This window comes from Oncorhynchus clarkii, chromosome 13 (assembly GCF_045791955.1).
Source record: "Oncorhynchus clarkii lewisi isolate Uvic-CL-2024 chromosome 13, UVic_Ocla_1.0, whole genome shotgun sequence".
Classification (NCBI taxonomy): domain Eukaryota; kingdom Metazoa; phylum Chordata; class Actinopteri; order Salmoniformes; family Salmonidae; genus Oncorhynchus; species Oncorhynchus clarkii.
This window is the reverse complement of record NC_092159.1, coordinates 7715119-7735830: the sequence shown is the minus strand read 5'-3', so window position 1 is coordinate 7735830 and position 20712 is coordinate 7715119. Positions and strand designations below refer to the sequence as shown.

General features: G+C 42.5%; 2 protein-coding genes across 2 annotated transcripts; one reads left to right on the top strand and one right to left on the bottom strand.

Moving 5' to 3' along the window:
* Positions 1-3023: 3023 nt before the first annotated feature.
* On the bottom strand, positions 3024-6671 carry LOC139423671 (zinc finger protein ZFP2-like). Its single transcript, XM_071175282.1, has 2 exons — positions 6521-6671; positions 3024-6073 (listed from the first exon to the last, which is right to left on the bottom strand). The coding sequence occupies exon 2, from the start codon at positions 5960-5962 to the stop codon at positions 4124-4126; it is 1839 nt and encodes a 612-aa protein (XP_071031383.1). The 5' UTR covers positions 5963-6073; positions 6521-6671; the 3' UTR covers positions 3024-4123.
* Positions 6672-6679: 8 nt separating this feature from the next.
* On the top strand, positions 6680-20620 carry LOC139423682 (zinc finger protein 436-like). The gene is made up of 4 exons (XM_071175292.1): positions 6680-6735; positions 8112-8298; positions 9157-9273; positions 15254-20620. Exons 2-4 carry the CDS (start codon positions 8166-8168, stop codon positions 16120-16122), a joined length of 1119 nt encoding a protein of 372 aa, XP_071031393.1. The 5' UTR covers positions 6680-6735; positions 8112-8165; the 3' UTR covers positions 16123-20620.
* Positions 20621-20712: the final 92 nt, after the last annotated feature.

Genomic DNA, 20712 nt, shown 5'->3' with positions numbered 1-20712 from the left:
TGCATCCAAAGAACACCATACCTACTGTGAAGCATGGGGGTGGAAACATCATGCTTTGGGGCTGGTTTTCTGCAAAGGGACCAGGACGACTGATCCGTGTAAAGGAAAGAATGAATGGGGCCATGTATCATGAGATTTTGAGTGAAAACCTCCTTCCATCAGCAAGGGCATTGAAGATGAAACGTGGCTGGGTCTTTCAGCATGACAATGATCCCAAACACACCGCCGGGCAACGAAGGAGTGGCTTCGTAAAGAAGCATTTCAAGGTCCTGGAGTGGCGTAGCCAGTCTCCAGATCTCAACCCCATAGAAAATCTTTGGAGGGAGTTGAAAGTCCGTGTTGCCCAGCAACAGCCCCAAAACATCACTGCTCTAGAGGAGATCTGCATGGAGGAATGGGCCAAAATACCAGCAACAGTGTGTGAAAACCTTGTGAAGACTTACAGAAAACGTTTGACCTCTGTCATTGCCAACAAAGGGTATATAACAAAGTATTGAGATAAACTTTTGTTATTGACCAAATACTTATTTTCCACCATAATTTGCAAATAAATTAATTAAAAATCCTACAATGTGATTTTCTGGATTTTTTTTCTCATTTTGTCTGTCATAGTTGAAGTGTACCTATGATGAAAATTACAGGCCTCTCTCATCTTTTTAAGTGGGAGAACTTGCACAATTGGTGGCTGACTAAATACTTTTTTGCCCCACTGTATATATATATATTTAACATTGTTTGCAAACGGATATGTAACACGTATTAATGCCAAAACAACATGCAAAACAGGCAAGCCCTAAAAGTATAACTAAATGTTGCTAAAAATGTGGGGCTCTGCCCTGAATGATGGGTCACCACTGCAAGTCAGTAACCTAGTTTCTATCTAACGTTGTTATGCGAATAAAATGTATCTAATGACAAGCCTGATGTAAACAGAAAATTTGTCGGTAAACTTTCCTCATGTCAACAAAACAAAATACGCTAGACAAGGCTGGATTATTCCACTCAGCACGGACCGACGCCAATGTCTTCCGGCCGTGTGTTTTTGGTCCGGCCTTGATTTGACACAAACATAGACGCCTATGGTTCACAAGTTTGGACAGCACAGTACATCACAGTCCAGTAGAGAGCAGCACAGTAAAGTACAGTACAGTTCAGTACAGTACAGTAGAGAGAAGCACAGTACAGTACAGTACAGGAAAGTATAGTTCAGTACAGTACAGTACAGTACAGGAAAGTAAAGTATAGTTCAGTATAGTAGAATAGTCCAGTATAATGTACTGTATTGTACCCTACTTTACTCTAATGTACACAACTGAATAAAACTCTACTGTACCGTACTCTACTGAATAAAACTCTACTGTACCGTACTCTACTGAATAAAACTCTACTGTACCGTACTGTACGGAATAAAACTCTACTGTACCGTACTGTACTGAATAAAACTCTACTGTACCGTACTCTACTGAATAAAACTCTACTGTACCGTACTGTACTGAATAAAACTCTACTGTCCTGTACCGTGCTTTTCAAACGTGTGAAACATAGCCAAGACGTCTATAATTCGTTCAGATTTGGTCTGGTAATTAATATTAAAAATGTTTTAGCCCCTTTTCTCCCCAATTTCGTGGTATCCAATTGTTAGTAGTTACTATCTTGTCTCATTGCTACAACTCCCGTATGGGCTCGGGAGAGACGAAGGTCGAAAGCCATTCGCCCTCCGAAACACAACCCAACCAAGCCGCACTGCTTCTTAAGTGCGCGATGAGACATCAGGATATCCCTACCGGATCCCTGCGCCACCCGGGAGGCCCTTGGTCTGGTAATTTAATGTTAATTTCATTAGAATAATATCCAGCACGCTTTGAACATGTTTATTTTTACTTTTACAGTTTGGTCATTCAGCAGGAGCTCTTATCCAGTGTGACAGTCAGTGCATTCAACTAATGTAGATAAACACCATCACAGTTATAAGAAGAAAACAATATTTCTGTAACCGTTACTGAGAATGTTACTGAACACTGAACAAAAATATAAAACGTCTTCTGTAAAATTACCTCTCTACCATGGCTTATGGTTGAGAAATGAACATTAAATTATCTGGCAACCGCTCTGCCAATTGCACATTCCCTCAACATGAGACATCTGTGGCATTGTGTAACGTGTGAAAACGGCACATTGTAGAGTGGCCTTTTATTGTCCCCAGAACAAGGTGCAGGAGGTTTCTTTTCAGTCACTTTGTCTTGAGTCTCGGTTTTTTCCTTTTCTCTTTATACCGTTTTTGATGTACGCATTTTGTTTAAATGTGTTAACTTTCATATTCAGCTGTATTATACTGATGTTGTGTATGTTCATGTCATTTATGTCAAAATAATTGCTCACAACAAAAGGTACATTTGTATGCATTTTTCCTCTGCTCTACAATAAAACATATTTGAAACATTTTATACAGAACAGCATGCCTATGATGTTGAAAAGCATACAAACTCACCTGATCCATTGTGGAAGATATTGTTTCCTCGGAGTTTATTCACATGACAAATAAGTAAGTGGACTACATTTACTTTGCTAGTCGCAGCCTTTAGATAAAGATTAGGGGGTTGCTGGGAAATAATTCCAGGATCTCAAGTCCGATGAGCTCAAATAGCAGACCAATCAAATGTTGATTTAGATATAAAAACTTGATTTAAGTAGTGACAAATAAGCGTCTCGTGTAGGCTAATCTTACTTCGGAAAGATCCTGGATAAGATTTTACCGGATCTATAAATCAAGAACACGTTCAACAACAACAGCCCTTTCACTAAGAATCCTGTTATCTGCCATCGTCTACTTTTACCTGACACCCACTTTGAACAGGAACATCTCGGAGTCCTGATGTTTTTTCGGGTGAAGACAAAGCATGAAAAGTAATTATATTTTGTAGAGCACATTTCCCACACTCAATGCACTTATATTAAAACAGATTATATATATATATATATTATTTTTAAGCGTACTAAACAATTAAGGAGATAAGCTGACTTGGTTGAGAAGATAATGGGTTGAATTTATTGATCAATTGAATACATGAATACATACCTACTATTGTTAAAACATTCTACATTATAACAATTTAATTGATAATGGGAGTACATGAAAGATACAACTCTCAACATCCCCCCCCCCCACCCCACTCACTCACCCACCCAAACATCCCCCACTCCACACACACAGTTCACTATGACATGTTCTATGACGTTGAAACAGGTCAGTATGATGTTGTTTAGCCCATAGAGCCGGTTTCCAAGACAACGCTTAATACTAGTTCAGAGCAGGCCAGCCCCAGAAGAGACCCTTCTTATCAACTGTAAGCCAGAATGTCCTCTGTGTCGTCTTCTCTGTGTTATTCTCCAACCCCATTGTCAGACCTCTGACAAGCAGAGCTTCTGTTGTCTTTACAGGTCTGTAGGTATGATATCTGATTGGAGGTTAGCTTTACAGTAATGCTATTGGTCAACAACTCAGATTTTGAATTCAAACAAGTCTGACATTATAAAAGGTCTTACATTCATTGCCACTCTTTTTTGGTTCTTGAACTGCTGTGGTGAGATACTCTCAATTTCTTTCTCTCTCCCATGAGCCATGGTTTCTTCGTCTCCCTCATTCTCTCTCTGACCATGCCTAGAAGGATGTCTTGTAACACTAACTATAGTCTCTTGCATATTGCCATTAATCTTATGGAGTCAGATAATTAATTTAATGGGCTTTTTTTGCTGTCTTATTACAAGTAGCATGTAAGGTATACATGCATATATGATAAATATAACCCCACTACACTAGCCCTAAACTAAAAAACAAGCTCAATGGAGAATCTCTAATCAATTATTTTTTAAATGATAATCTGTGTCCGGGAAACCACCCCATAGTGTCCACGGTGTTGAGCAGTGTTTCTCAAACCTCTCCTTGGACATCCCCCAGACGTTTCACAACTTTGTTGTATTCCTGAACTAGATCACCTGGTTCCCCTCGTCGAGGGCTTTTAGGATTAATTGACTAGTTGAATCAGGTGGATTAGTTCTGGAATAGATCAAAATACACAAAACGTCCCTGAGGAGAGGTTTGACAACCACTGGTGCAGAAAACAGGTCAATAAGGGGGTTTAGTAGCAGAAGGTGCTGTGTGTAGCGGGTAGCCAGTGTTCACATAGAACACTGGTGATGTGGTTTCAGAACTTGGTGTGGCTGAGGAGTCCGGCAGCTGAGTTTTGGACCATTTAGAACTTACAGAAGGTACCGGAACAGATGTCGGAGAGGAGAGGGTTGGAAGAGGACACATTCCTCCTCTGGCGTGGGCTTTCTGGTGACTTTTTAGGTGCCCCGACTGAGCGAAGCTCTTCTCGCATAGATTACAACCGTAGGGCTTCTCTCCCGTGTGTGTTCGTTGATGATTGGCCAGGGTGGCTGATTGAGTGAATCTTTCACTACACTGATCGCAGCCATACGGCTTGGCTCCTGTGTGTGTGCGCTGGTGGCTCGTCAGTTGCCCAGACTGAACAAAACTCTTCCCGCACAGATCACAGCTGTAGGGTTTCTCTCCGGTGTGTGTTTTGCGGTGGCTCGCCAGGGCTCCGGCCCGCGTGAAGCTCTTGCCACATTCATCACAGAGGTGAGGCTTCTCTCCAGTGTGAGTCCTCTGGTGGCGTCTCAGGTGGCTAGAGGTAATGAACCTCTTCTCACACTGATCACAGGCGTAGGGCTTCTCTCCTGTGTGTGTCCTCTGGTGGATTGTCAGAGATCCCGACTGAGCGAACCTCTCCCCACACTGATCACAGCTGTAAGGCTTCTCCCCAGTATGAGTTCTCTGATGATTTGACAGGGTGCCGGATTCAGAGAAGCACTTGCCACACTGCTCGCAACAGTAAGGCTTCTCACCGGTGTGGGATCTTTGATGGGAGTTTAAGTGGGCCCAGTTAATGAAGCTCTTTCCACATTCGCAGATGAAAGGTTTCTCTCCGCTGTGGGTTTTCTGGTGGAGTCTGAGGGCGCTCGAGTGGGAGAAATTCTTCCCGCAGTCCGAGCAGTGGTAGGGCTTCTCTCCCGTGTGGACTCTCTGGTGGGATTTCAAGTGTGCCGACGTGACGAAACGTTTCGGACAATCCAAACAAGAGAATGGCAGCTCGCCCGTGTGCCTTCGCATGCGGTGTAGCTTCAGTGCGTTCGATTGGCCAAACCTCTTCCCACAGTCGGAGCAGCGGTAGGGCTTTTCACCGGTGTGCGTTCGCATGTGTGATATCAAATAAGATGAGCAGTAGAAACTGTTCTCGCACTGCGTACAGTGGTAAGGCTTCTCTCCGGTGTGTGTGTGCTGATGGACAGTCAAATGACTTTTGTGACTGAAGCTTTTGCCACAGTCTGAGCAGCAGTGGGGTTTTTTCACTGTGCGTTTCGGCTGGCGTTTTTTAACACTCTTCTCTGCTGCCTCAATCAAATCTTCTTCTTCCTCCTCCTCCTCTTCTCCTCCTTTCACCGTTCCACTCAGCCCCGGTGTTTTCCTGCTTTCGAGTCCAAGTGAAGCACTACCCGGGGATTCTTGGAAGGGGGACAGGTGAGGGTTGTTCTTGTAACTATAAAGATTCCCTCCATCCTCTTTACGTTCTGCGTCGCAGCTTCCTTGTGCTCCGTCGTCCACATGCGCTGACGCTGATTGTCTGGAGGCCACACCCCCAGCATCCTGTATCCTTTTGATGTCCTCTTTCAGTTGGAGTAACCATGACATTCCCCGATCCTCAGATTTCATTAAATCCTCATTTTCCCATGTTTCCTCCATGATTTTACGCCGCAGTGCTCGTTGATTCTTTCCTTTCATTTCGGATCCATCCTTGCCACCTATTCCACTGCATTCACAAAGGGAGCGTAAATTGTCCTCTGTTAAAGTCCATAAACTCTCTTCAATTTCATCCATCAACGTTTCTCTTTCACGATTCATATTGTCTTGCTCACGAGGTATCAGAAATGATGAAGTTGTTGAACACCTGAAATTCGTTCGGTGCTCTCTAGTAAGCTACTCCCAAGGTCTTTCACTCGTTCTCCTCTGTTCCTGAAGAATAAAATAATTTGATAATACTTTAATTACCATTAAATAAATACTTTGTCAAGGGCTCAACTGCAGGTGATTGTTAGACAAGATACCCCTTAGAAGTGTGTTGATCTTATAGGTGTTCGGCTGTAGCTAAGCAATATAGCCTAGTAGCTCAACTACTGTACTCCATCTCGCCCTTCGAAAGGCCAGGCTGGTGGAATTATTGCTGTATTGCAAACAGACTCCTATCCAATCCTCTCAGTTATAGCTACATGGCTAAGTGCATAAGGAGCTGTGTGTTAATTCGGGATTCAGTGTAGGGTTCGAGCTAGATATCGGTTATAAACGTTGGTAGCTATAGTTAACCGGACCCATTGTCGGTAGTTATAGCTAGCTGGCTAACGTTAGCTGGATAGCTAGCAATTATCTCTACGACTATATTGCGTGGCATTAAAATATTATCACCTTATTTTCGCTTTGTGGTTCTTCTGTGCGTCCAGATAAAGTTGTCTTGTTGCTCAAGTTTTTTCGTTTTACATTGTATATTTAGAGAAAAATACAGTTGCAGTCGTGGGGAATCAACGATAAGGCAACAACTTCCTGTTTGTCTGCGCTCGCAGGCCAGAGCAATCGAATGTCGACGTAGATCTCCAGTCATAACATCCGCTAGGGAAGTCGAGGTGAGTAACAGCTCGCTGGCTAGTTAACTAATTTTGTTTTAACGGGCAATTAAATGTACGCAGCTATATTGAAAAGGTGCTCACCCAAGCTAGCACTATATACCAGAACGCTAGGTGGCTAATGCTACGAAAAGGACGGGTCAGTTTCGGCGAGAGCTAGCTCAGTTAGCTAATATTGTGTAGCATCACCACTATCCATCTTGTTTAGCGTCTCTTCTCTCCTTGTGTCTATGATAATACAATCACATGTAAACTAGAGTGTAACGGTCAAAAACCTGCATTTGTAACACAATTAATCTTTGAAGTGAGCCGATCTACGCCCCCTGTTTAAAGAGGTGAGGTCATCCGGTAAATAACTAGCACTAAGCAATTGCACAACAAGTTCTCATCAGGGGTAGAGCATGAGAATTCAAAGATATGCTGCAACAATTTATTTTCGTTTTTTGTTAATTCTCAAATGCACAATAATGACCCCCAGTTGGCTCATTCATCTCCTCTCCCCTGTAACTATTCCCCAGGTCGTTGCTGTAAATGAGAATGTGTTCTCAGTCAACTTACCTGGTAAAATAAAAAGATTTTTGTAGTATGCCTATAAGACCATGACCAAGGTTAGTGACAGTTGCTGACAATGTACATTTGTTTTAAATCAACGAACAACACATCCTAATGTGATTTATCACCTGCCTCTAACAGTGAAATGCTTACTTACAGGGTCCTATAAAAATAGAAGTAGTGACACAAGGAATGAATAGAGTGAATAACATTAACATGGCTATATACAGGGAGTACCAGTACCAAGTTGATGTGCAGGGATACCATGTAAAATGACTAGGCATCCAGATACATAATACTGAGCTGTAGCAGCAGCTTATGTGGTGAGTGTGTGTATAGTCAGTGAAAGAGCTTTAGTTTAAAAAGAAAAAAACAGTCAATGAAAGTAGTCCTTATTAGCAGCCTTGACAGTGTCCAGGGCGTGTCCACAGAAGACCGGTTCTAGGTGGAATAAGCGCATTGCTATAAAACAACTGATTTAAATGAATACCATCAAGGGGAGCCCCTGACTGAACTGATGGCCAAACATTTATACCTGATGCCACGCCCTTAATTAACAATAAGGCACAGCTGTGTTAACCGGCCATGAGGCTGTGGTCAAGAGCGCATGCCTGTTAAACAAGGGTTTCCAGGGTCGTCGTCCCCCCCCCCCCCCCGGTGCAGGTTTTGGTTCTGCCCTAGCACAAATACTTGAATCAGCTGTGTCGAGTTGTGCCAGGGCAAAACTCAAAATGTGCCCCCACGGGGGGCACCATGACCCAGTTTGGGGAACCCTGTGTTAAATAACCTCATATCATTGTGTGTATGTGTCATTGAACCCACAGATAACCATGGATCTACACTAGAATAAACAATTACAAGCCCAAAAGGATTCAGAAATGGATTTTGGCGAGAACGCCGGGTCTGAGTCGGAATCAGACTACCTTCCTAGTCCCACTGCCCCAGAACCTGAACCCAATGTGACTGTGAAGGAAGAGGAAGAGGAGGGACATAGTGACATGGCTGACCCAGGTGAGTCCATGTTGCGTGAAGTTGGCCCTAGACGCTGATCTTTGGTCAGTTTTGTATTTCTCCCACCAATGAGAGAGGCTTGGGGGAGATTAGGCTAATCCTAGATCTGCACCTATGGGAGATAGAGGTTAGTAGTGTAAAAAATATAAAGCAGTGAACAAAATGATTATGAATGGAATACTATGAAAAAAAAGAGTTGGATCCGGGACTGATCAAAGACAACAGTAGAGGCAACTAGAGGTAAGCCTAACCACGCGATCTAAGGCACTGCATCTCAATGCTAGAGGTGTCACTACAGACACCCTGGTTCGAATCCAGGCTGTATCACAACTGGCCGTGATTGGGAGTCCCATAGGGCGGCGCACAATTGACCCAGCTTCGTCCGGGTTTGGCCGGTGTAGGCCGTCATTGTACATAAGAATTTGTTCTTAAGTGACTTGCCTAGTTAAATAAATAAAAAAAATATCAGAGCATTATGTTGACTTAGGGAGAATCCCAACTAGATGTAGGCCTAACCAGAGCATTATGTTGCCTTAGGGAGAATCCCAACTAGAGGTAGGCCAAACCAGAGCATTATGATGACTTAGGGAGAATCTCAATTGCATTTCCTAGATTCCTCGCATCCTCTCTCCTTCTGAAAAATGATTGGATGTAAAGGTCAGAGGGGAGGGACCTCTGACCTCATCCAATGGGTTTTGAGAAAGAAGCAAGGAGAGAGGACAAGGAATCAAGCAAATTAAACTGAGATTCTCCCTTACTTATTCCCTTCAGTTCCTAGAAGAACACAGGGCCCCAACGGTGCATGTCCAGCATTACAGTATTAGCTGGCAATTAATTATATTGGTTTGGTTATTTCAGACCACCTCTCAGGTCTCGCCGTGGCAGAAAGACCCAGATTTAATATGATTATCAAAGAAGAGGAGGAGGAGGAAGATGATGAAGCAGAAGCAGAGGAAGATGAAATGGTTTACCCGGGTAAGTCCAGAGGCCTGTTCAGAGGAAGTAAGTTCGAATCAGGTAGAAATCTATGGTGTCAAACAGAAATGATTGCCTGTCAGATTGAATAAGCAGGGCTATTCAACTCTTACCCTACGAGGTCCGGAGCCTGCTGGTCTTCTGTTCTACCGGATAGTTCAGCAGCCCTGGTTAGAGGGGGAAAATGAAAACAAGCAGTGGAACTGGCTTCGAGGTCCAGAGTTGACCTTGAGGGGGAATAGGGAATCACATCAGCTCCTTTCATGCCATTTCTATCTGCAACGTTCAGATTGTGTCATGTCACTGAATCCACCCGTTGTAGGTGGGCCTGTGAGGTGTCGGGAGAAAGTTAGTGTCATAATAATGTTGATATCACAACAACATCATGATCTGTCTGATACAGTGTGATTTGTGACAAAGGAAGGAAGGGTTGCTAGGATATACAATGGTAGGTGTTTGTAGATAGGTGCTCTTTGGTAGAGCGGTTAGATAGGTGCTCTTTGGTAGAGCGGTTAGATAGGTGCTCTTTGGTAGAGCGGTTAGATAGGTGCTCTTTGGTAGAGCGGTTAGATAGGTGCTCTTTGGCAGAGCGGTTAGATAGGTGCTCTTTGGCAGAGCGGTTAGATAGGTGCTCTTTGGCAGAGCGGTTAGATAGGTGCTCTTTGGCAGAGCGGTTAGATAGGTGCTCTTTGGCAGAGCGGTTAGATAGGTGTTCTTTGGTAGAGCAGTTAGATAGGTGCTCTTTGGTAGAGCGGTTAATAGGTCATCAAAGAAACAAGGACCAAGACACTCTTCATATCATTAAAATGCTTTTATTGTTATGGCATGTTCAATAGAACAAAGATTTAAAACCTTGGTGTGTTTCGGCAGCATGGCCATCGTCAGGGACGACAAAGATACGATGACAGCACAGGAGGTTGGTGCCACCTTAAGTGGGGAGGATGGGCTCGTGGTAATTGCTGGATCAGAATTAGTGGGATGGTATCAAATACATCAAACGCATGGTTTCCATGTGTTTGATGCCGTTCCATTGGCTCCATTCCAGCCATTATTATGAGCCGTCCTCCTCTCAGCAGCCTCCACTGAATGACAGTGTGATTTGTCAGTTGTATTTTCCCTTATATTTTCCATACAATGTTCGTTGAAATACAAACGGCAAGGTGCTGTCTGCAATAAATAATAAAAAACTGGTGGTAGGTTAAGAGTGTTGATCTAGGACCAGGTGCCTCCGGTCCACATAATCTTATTCATTATGATCTAAAAGGCAAAAATTATCCTAGATCAGCGCTGGTACACTGAGACGCTTTTTGAATGCGGACGCTGGTCTGTGATTATCAGGCAGTTTGATGGGTTTGGTTTCGGGCAGGAATCCTAACTGGATACCCGGCCATTTAACTAAAACTAGCTTGCAAATGATCAAGCTTAGTTACTTGAGCGAATTAATCTGCAGAAAAACTGGTGAAGACACAGAACGAGAGATTTGCTCTTCAGAAAAAGAGAGAAACTCCTGTGCAGAGCAGAGCAGTGCGTCTAGATCTAGGTGCTAATTTTGGCGGAAACAACTGGTATTCTAAATCAATTCTAAAACCACACAGTAAAACAAGACAGACATGCCTGCACTCTGTCCTAGTGTGGGATTGTTACACTTTTTTTTTATAGAGAGATTTGCTCTCTCTCATTGTTAACCATGGCACTTTGACATAAACATTTTTAGTTTGTCTTGTTTATTTTTTAGCCAGGCATGTGAATTTAGAACAAAGTCTTATTTACAATGACTGTCTGTGTGTTTGTCTGTAGCTGGAACGTAATATAGTGATGTCACAATGCCACAATGTCACAATGCCAGAATTTTGTATCACGATACTCAATATGGAAATGATCCTCGATACGAAACGATACCGAAACCACAGCAACAAAAAAAATTAACAAAAAAAAAACAAAAATTAACAAAAAATTAACAATATGTTTAACTGTTATTTGAAATTGAATTTATAAAAAAACAAAACAAAGCACCATGTTTAATAACAGAATAATCTTTAATTTTCCTTCTGCAAAACCATATGAGACTCAGAGCATACTAAATAACTGTACAATTAAATCTAAACTGTTTTAAAATGTAATTTCATACATATCAGGGTTATTTTGCTCATCTATGGTCATAATATTGGTTCAAATGACATTAATAAGCTAAATAATTGTATGTAAAATATAATAGTTTAGTTCCAAAACAATATATAAAAACCCTTTGACGCTCTTGTCTTGCCCTAGTCCACACACCGTAGAAATAGAATGGATTCTATGGTCCACACAGCATACTACGATTCCCAGAATGAATTTCACCTCCCATGGTGCAATGCTCTGCCAAGGGCTGCTGGCTGGCTAGCAACACGACTAGCAGGCCCAGACGAGCTAGCTACGTAGCTAGTCAAAATATATAGCTGTCATAGCTAAGTTATGAGTGCATTGGAGGGTGATATAATATACTAGCCTTAACAATATAATACTGACAAAAGCACATACAATGCCTTCAGAAAGTATTCAGACCCCTTGACTTTTTCCAAATTTTGTTAGGTTACAGCCTTATTCTAAAATGTATTAAACTGTTTTTCCCCTCATCAATCAACACACAATACCTCATAATGACAAAGCAAAAACAGTTTACATTTTTTAGAAATTAAAATAATATGACATTTACATAGTTATTCAAACCCTTTACCCAGTACTTTGTTGGAGCACCTTTTGCAGCGATTTACAGCCTTAAGTGTTCTTGGGTATGACGCTACAAACTTGGCACACCTGTATTTGGGCAGTTTCTCCCATTCTTCTCTGCAGATCTTCTCAAGCTCTCAGGTTGGATGGGGAGCATTGCTGCACAGCTATTTTCAGGTCTCTCCAGAGTTGTTCGATCGGTTTTCAAGTCCGGACTCTGGGCCATTCAAGGACATTTAGAGACTTGTCCCGAAGCCGCCACTCTGTTGTCTTGGCTGTGTGCTTAGGGTCGTTGTCCTGTTGGAAGGTGAAACTTCGCCCCAGTTTGAGGTCCTGAGCACTCTGGAGCAGGTTTTCATTAACCTGTCTAGGACTGGGGAACCCCTCGCCAACAGCCAATGAAATTGCAGGGCGACAAATACAAATCAACAGAAATCTCATAAATCTAATTTCTCAAACATACAAGTATTTTACACCATTTTAAAGATAAAATTCTCATTAATCCAGCCACAGTGTCTGATTTCAAAAAGCTCCACAAATGATTGTTATGTCACCACCAAGCCACAGAAAAACCCAGCCATTTTTCCAGCCAAAGAGAGGAGTCACAAAAAGCACAATTAGCAGATAAAATTAATCACTAACCTTTGATGATCTTCATCAGATAGCACTCATAGGATTTCATGTTACATTATTGTGTGTGTTTTGTTCGATAAAGTGCATATTTATATCAAACAATCTCATTTTACATTGGCGCGTTACGTTCAGTAGTTCTAAAACATGCAGTGATTGTGCAGAGAGCCACATGAATTCACAGAAATACTCATTAAAAAACTGTTATAAATCATTATAAATCCGCCATGTTGCGCAGTCAACATTAGTCAAAAATAGCATTATAAATATTAACTTACCTTTGATGATCTTCATCAGAATGCACTCCCAGGAATCGCAGTTCCACAATAAATGTTTATTTTGTTCGATAATGTCCATCATTTATGTCCAAATAGCTTCTTTTGTTAGAGCATTTGGTAAACAAATCCAAACGTCCGTTCTGGTCCAGTCGGACAAAAAGTTCAAAAAGTTATATTACAGGTCGAAGAAACTTGTCAAACTAAGTATATAATCAATCTTTATGGTGTTTTTATCATAAATGTTCAATAATGTTCCAACCAGAGAATTCCATTGTCTGTAGAAAAGCAATGGAATGAGAGATACCTCTCATGTGACTGAGAACGAGGCTGCTGCCAGACCCCTTAGTCAAACAACTCTCATCCGGCCCCCCTTCACTGTAGAAGCCTGAAACAGCGTTCTAAAGAGGGTTGACATCTAGTGGAAGCCTTAGGAAGTGCAAAATAACCCATATCTCACTGTGTATTTGATAGGGGCTGAGATCAAAAGCTACAAACCTCAGATTTCCCACTTCCTGTTTGGATATTTTCTCAGGTTTTTGCCTGCCATATGAGTTCTGTTATACTCACAGACATCATTCAAACAGTTTTAGAAACTTCAGTGTTTTCTATCCAATACGAATAATAATATGCATATATTAGCATCTGGGACTGAGTAGGAGGCAGTTTACTCTGGGCAAGCTATTCATCCAAAAGTGAAAATGCTGCCCCCTATCCCAAAGAATTTAAGGATCTCTCTGTATTTAGCACCGTTCATCTTTACATCTATCCCAACTAGTTCCCAGTCTCTGCCACTGAAAAACATCCCCATAGCATGATGCTTCCACCACCATGCTTCACCGTAGGGATGGTGCCAGGTTTCCTCCAGACGTGATGCTTGGCATTCAGGCCAAAGAGTTCAATCTTGGTTTCATCAGAACAGAGAATCTTGTTTCTCATGGTCTGAGAGTCTTTATGTGCCTTTTGGCAAACTCCAAGCGAGCTGTCATGTGCCTTTTACTGAGGAGTGGCTTCCGTCTGGCCACTCTAGCATAAAGGCCTGATTGGTGGAGTGCTGCAGAGATAGTTTTCCTTCTGGAAGTTTCCCCCATCTCCACAGAGGAACTATAGAATTCTGTCAGAGTGGCCCCTCTCCCCCGATTACTCAGTTTGGTCGGGCGGTCAGCTCTAGGAAGAGTCTTGGTGGGTCCAAACTTCTTCCATTTAAGAATGATGGAGGCCACTGCGTTCTTGGGGACCTTTATTTCTGCAGACATTTTTTGGTACCCTTCCCCGGATCTGTGCCTCGACACAACCCTGTCTCGTAGCTCTACGGACAATTCCGTTGACCTCATGGTTTGGTTTTTGCTCTGACATGCACTGTCGACTGTGGGACATTATATAGACTGGTGTATGCCTTTCCAAATCATGTCCAATCAATTGGATTTACCACAGGTGAACTCCAATCAAGTTGTAGAAACATCTCAAGGTTGATCAATGGAAACAGGATGCACCTGAGCTCAATTTCGAGTCTCATAGCAAAGGGTCTGAATACTTATGTAAATCATGTATCTGTTTTTTATTTTTAATACATTTGCAAAAATGTGCTCTGTAAACAAAGTATTCCCATAGTTTGAGTCCGGTGTCAGTTTTGTCAACAAGTTGTGGGCGTGGAGATACCGGTTTGATGTTTTTGTTAGAAGAAGCCATGCTGTTGGCATTCTCTCTCTCTCTCCGCTTCTCAAAAGTGGCTTGCGTGGTGTTAGATCATTTCCCATCGCGTGCGCAATTAGCCTAGCTAGCTACTGAGGCCGTGAGAAGATTCAGACAAATTACTAGACTCAACCCTCTCAATCAGTACACACGTGAGACACATGGCAGAAGTAACGAAAGGTCCAAAAATGCTAGTACCGAACCATTTTTCATATAGTACAGAAGTTTCTGTACACCGTACAACATTACCCTCCTCTAGGAACAATAAAGTAATAATCTGTGCATAGCCGTGATTGAGTGTCAAAACTCCCAGGACCTCACATGTATGACTCACTGGAGACCAGGGTTTAATCCCCTTTCACTGTTCTCCGCACTGGATACCAGAGTTTAATCCCCTTTAACTGTTCTCCCCACTGGAGACCAGGGTTTAATCCCCTTTAACTGTTCTCCCCAATGGAGACCAGGGTTTAATCCCCTTTAACTGTTCTCCCCAATGGAGACCAGGGTTTAATCCCCTCTCAAAATTCTCCCCATTGGAGACCAGGGTTTAATTCCCACCCGCGACAATCCTTTCTCAGTGTTCTCCCTAGGTGTTTGTCTGTCTCCTCTTGCTGAACGGTCTTCAATAAAAATGAAGTATTAATCTATTTGTCTGTGTTATTCAATCTGTATAGGAGACAGGATAAAGTTGGACCCAGACTATCTTCCAGAAGTGACCATGGCAACAGGGCAACCTCAGCACCAGAAGAAGAAGGCTGCGAAGAAACTTCATCCATGTCCTGACTGTGGGAAGACATTTGACAGACCATCACACCTAGAGAGACATGAGAATACCCACACCAGAATCAAGAAGCTGGCCCCCGACTACACTTGTTCTTACTGTGGCAAGATCTTCGCTAAACCGTCAAAGCTTGCTCGGCACGAGCGAGGACACACCGGAGAGAAACCGTACTCTTGCTGCAAGTGCGGGAAGTGCTTCGCCGAGCCAGGGCACCGGAAGAGCCACGAGTTGACGCACAATGAAGAGAGACCGTACACCTGCGCTGACTGCGGGATAGGCTTCTTCAACCAATCCAAGCTGCAACGGCACCAACGCACACACACGGGTGAGAAACCGTACTGCTGCACCGAATGTGGGAAGACCTTTGCTCGGTCAGGAGGCCTAAAGACTCACTGGCTAAGCCACACTGGAGAGAGACCATACCTCTGCTCCGACTGTGGGAAAAGCTTCTTCAGCTCTGGGGACCTGAAAGTCCACCACTTGACCCATACCGGAGAGAAACCACACTGCTGCTCCGTGTGTGGGAAGGGTTTCGCGCAGAGGGGGAACATGCGGGCTCATGAACGGTCTCACTCGGGGGAAAGGCCTTACAGCTGTGCCGACTGCGGGGCCAACTTCGCCCATTCTAACTATTTAAAGATACACCGGCGCATTCACACGGGAGAGAGACCCTTCCCTTGCCCTGTCTGCGGCAAGAGGTTTATTCTATCCGGGCACCTCGGAAGACACCAGAAAACACACATACCCAAAAACAACACTTAGGAGAACACACATATCCAAACACACACGGAACACACTCATGAGCTTACTGAAGTATATTTTATTTGCATATAATCATGAACTACAATGAAACGGATTTAGAACAAAAAATAAAAGACATGGTAAAAGTCCTGAGAGAGCGAGGGTAAGGGATGCTCCCCCGTGAAGCTCCGCCCTCAACACTTCTCTTTCCATACTGTGTCCCAAATGACACCCTGTTCCCTATATGGTGCACTACTGGGTCAAAGGTCAAACCTATATAGAGCAGAGGTTGCCCATTGGCCTGTTCCACTGTTTTAATCTAAACATTGTATAGAATTTATTTGGCAGGTTGTTGTGTGTGTGTGTGTGTGTGTGTGTATATGTATATATAGTGTGTCTTTGTCCTGAACTTTTTTGGTGGTTTTCATAATGTGAGAGCTCTGGTGAGTAAGGTTTCTATATTATAGTTAGTTACCTGTAAACCACAGTTTCGGCCTCTCCTGGTAGGCAAAGTCTCTTCAGATAATTTAAGCACAACTTTTTCCACATTTTGTTACGTTACAGCCTTGTTCTAAAATGGATTAAATTGTCCCCCCCCCCCCCCCAAATCTATACACAATACCCCATAATGACAAAGCAAAAAGGCCTGTCTCACAGTCCCTGCTGCTGAAAAACATCCCCACAGCTTGATGCTTCCACCACCATGCTTCACCGTAGAAATGGTGCCAGGTTTCCTCCAGATGTGACGCTTGGTTTCATCAGACCAGATAACCTTGTTTTTCATGGTCTGAGAGTCCTTTAGGTGCCTTTTGGCAAACTCCAAGTGGGCTGTCATGTAGCTTTAACTGAGGAGTAGCTTCTGTCTGGCCACTCTAACATAAAGGCACTGCACTGGTCTAGTGCTGCAGAGATAGTTGTCCTTCTGGAAGGTTCTGCACAGAACTTTGGAGCTCTGTCAGAGTGACCATCGGGTTCTTGGTCACCTCCCTGACCAAGGCCCCTCTCCCCCTCAGTTTTCCCGGGGCGGCCAGCTCTAGGAAGAGTCTTGGTGGTTCCAAACTTCTTCCATTTAAGAATGATGGAGGCCACTGTGTTCTTGGGGACGTTCAATGCTGCAGGCATGTTTTTGGTACCCTTCCCCAGATCTGTGCCTCGACACAATCCTGTCTCGGAGCTCAATGTGCAATTCCTAAAACCTCATGGTTTGGTTTTTGCTCTGACATGCACTATCAACTGTGGGACATTATATAGACAGGTGTGTGCCTTTCCAAATCATGTCCAATCATTTGAGTTTACCACAGGTGGACTCCAATCAAGTTGTAGAAACATCTCAAGGATGATCAATGGAAACAGAATTTACCTGTGCTCAATTTCAAGTCTCATAGCAAAGGGTCTGAATAAGGTATTTCAATGACTTTTTTTCAGATTGTGCTTTGTCATTATGGGGTATTGTGATGTCATTATGGGGTATTGTGATGTCATTATGGGGTATACTGTGTGTAGATTGGTGAGGGAAAACATGTCATTAAATCCATTTTAGAATAAGGCTGTGACGTAACAGAATCTGTATAAAAGGAAAGGGTCTGAATACTTTGTGAATGCGCCGTATATTCTGAAAGTAACGCATTGCCAACTATAGTTATTGTTACTCAAATACAAAGTGTAATTAGTTAGGATACCTTGTTACTGAGTCAAGTAATCATATTATTGTACCACATTATGTTACTGACAAGTTAACCCACGATCCTGGTGAAATGGACGTCAATATGCCTGAATAAAACGCTTCCAAGAGGAACCTGGCTGTCTGGCTGGTTAAATTGCGACAATGGAAGTTTGGTTTAGAAAGTATTGATTTATGCAGATAGAAAGTGAATGGATTTCTGGAGGAATAAGACAATTGAATTAAAATGTGACCCTCGTCGTAATTCATATTCTTTAGTACATTTTCATATTAGAATATTTAAAAAAAATGTACTTCGGGTTTCATGAAGAGGGGGAAAAAAATATTCTGTCAACATTAGTTAGATATGCACATAATTGACCAGCTTGGCAACAAACGCCATTATGACATCAGGGTCTGTGTCCACAAGACATCTCAGAAAAGGTCCTATGAATCCTGTTAAAGCCTGTTAAGACTATTAAAACTCCCAGCTCAGAGGAAGTTTTAGGATGACGTTAGAACACTGCCCAGACAAACTGAGCCCAGAGTAAAATCAACTCATACAGTGGGGCAAAAAAGTATTTAGTCAGCCACCAATTGTGCAAGTTCTCCCACTTAAAAAGATGAGAGAGGCCTGTAATTTTCATCATAGGTACACTTCAACTATGTCAGACAAAATGAGAAGAAAAAATCCAGAAAATAACATTGTAGGATTTTTAATGAATTTATTTGCAAATTATGGTGGAAAATAAGTATTTATAGGCCTCTCATCTTTTTAAGTGGGAGAACTTGCACAATGGGTGGCTGACTAAATACTTTTTTGCCCCACTGTACATTTCTGCATATTGCATCTTTAACATAAACCCTAGATGCCTTAAATTGCCCAATTTGTAGGCACATATATTTTTTTAATAATGTGATTGTGCTCCAAAGGGATTACTTGGAATAAATAACATGATGTAGGTAATTCAATAATCGAAAGAAAAACATGTTTAATTAGCCTAGTGGTCATAAATATTTAGGCATATCATGTGAAATTGACAAAAATAAAGAAATAGGCCTTGTGAAATCATTGTATAAAGAGTGAGAAATACTGTTGCATGTAGGTCTAGATTATTTCTGGATTGATCATATAGAAATATCAAAACATTATTTGAACAACTCCAAACCAATTGCATGTGGTGCAGGAACCACTGACCCACTGCCTTTTTCTATTACCATGACACCTGCTGGCAACTCTTAACTGGTCAGGACAGCTCATGAGGTCTCCTAAATATCTGTCCACTAGGTGGAACTCATGACTGAAGAGGCTTCATGCATGGATTAGATTTTTACCCATAAGAGTGGGAGTAAAATGTCTCTATTCTCAGCACTTACGACACATTTTCTACTCTGATACACATTGTGGATACGGTCCCAGGATTTGGCACTGCACTGTGTATTGCCTTTTGATGTTCTTTCAGCAATTTAAAACTCTTCCCACACCAAGAGCAGTTGTAAAGCTTCTCTGCTGAATTAGCTGATGTTTCTTTAGGTCTTCAGTATGACTGAAGCGCTCCCCACACTGGGAGCAGTGTAAAGGCTTCTCTCCTATGTGACTTCTCTGACGCTCCGGAACCTTGGCGACAACATAAGTATTTATTAAACCTCCCGCTATGGGCTGAATGTGTCAATGTGTAGTTCATCCACGCGTGATCTATGAGCATAATTACTGTCCTAGTTTGATAGGAACCGTTTTCTCCACATTCCCCCCCACGTGGGCCAGCCCCCTAGCAATTCAAGTTCCAGCCAATGCGCTTCAGTCCCTCGCCATTTGAGTAACAGCTAGCAAAATGCACACACAGCAAAGCGAGAGAGCGAAATTACTTGGTGCACATATGTGACGTAGTATGACATTTTTGGGGACCACGTTTGGCTCAAGAGCTACTTTCATAACTATTGGCTAAAAAGTTCCAGAACATATCTAAGTTTCATACATCAATGAAACTAACCACATGCAGAGAGCAATGGTAAGGCTTGTCTCCTGTGGGAGTTGGCTGGTGAGTCTTTAGTTTATGTAACAGGCTGAAGCTCTTCCAACACTGACAGCAGTGGTAAGGCTTCTTTGTGAGTAAGCTTGTGTCTATTTAAGGTTTGTAAAAGAGAAACTCATCCCACAAACAGCAGTGGAAAGGCTTCTCTCCTGTAAGAGTAAGCTTGTGTCTATTTCATGTTCTTGGTGTCTGAAAAATCTTCCCACATTGACCTCACGGGTAGGGTTGCCAACTGGCCCTTATTAGCTGGGATGTCCCTTATATTGGGCTAAATTGGGTTGTCCCATACGGGACCTCCCATGTCCCGTGTATTCATCCAATCACAGTATAGCGTAAACGCGCCAATTCCTGTAAGTCATTTCTGTTGTTGTTCGGTCGGTTTGGCAGATCAAGGAAATCTGGATAAAGCTGAAAAAAAGAAAAGACTGTGCAGCTACAACAAACAACGGGAAGCAAAACAATACCTGGGTTAAGCCCGTCAGTGGTGACTCGACGAAGGTTTTCTGTACTTTATGCCGTCGGGAATTCTCAATTGGCGGTGGAAGGGAGAATGACCGAACTCAACATGCATCCACAGAAATACAAAAGAAGGCCACACTAGCTAAAGGTGCTACAGTAGCGATATGGGTGCATTTTTCGTGGCGTCTACTGCGGAAAATGACAACATCGCGGCAAGTGAAGCCTCTTTTGCATTTGAAAAGTATTTTTTTGTTTTTTTTGGCTGTAAAGGTTCAAGTTTGATCATTTATTTTGAGGTTTATTCACATACGTTTACATAATTATACAGTTTTAGTAAAGCTATAGAATAAACTCACATTTAAAAGTTGAAAATAAAAGTCCTTATGGTCAGTTGTTTGACTGCGTAAAGGATACGCCAGGAACAAACATCTGTAATATAAACTTCCGCCCGCGATCTCA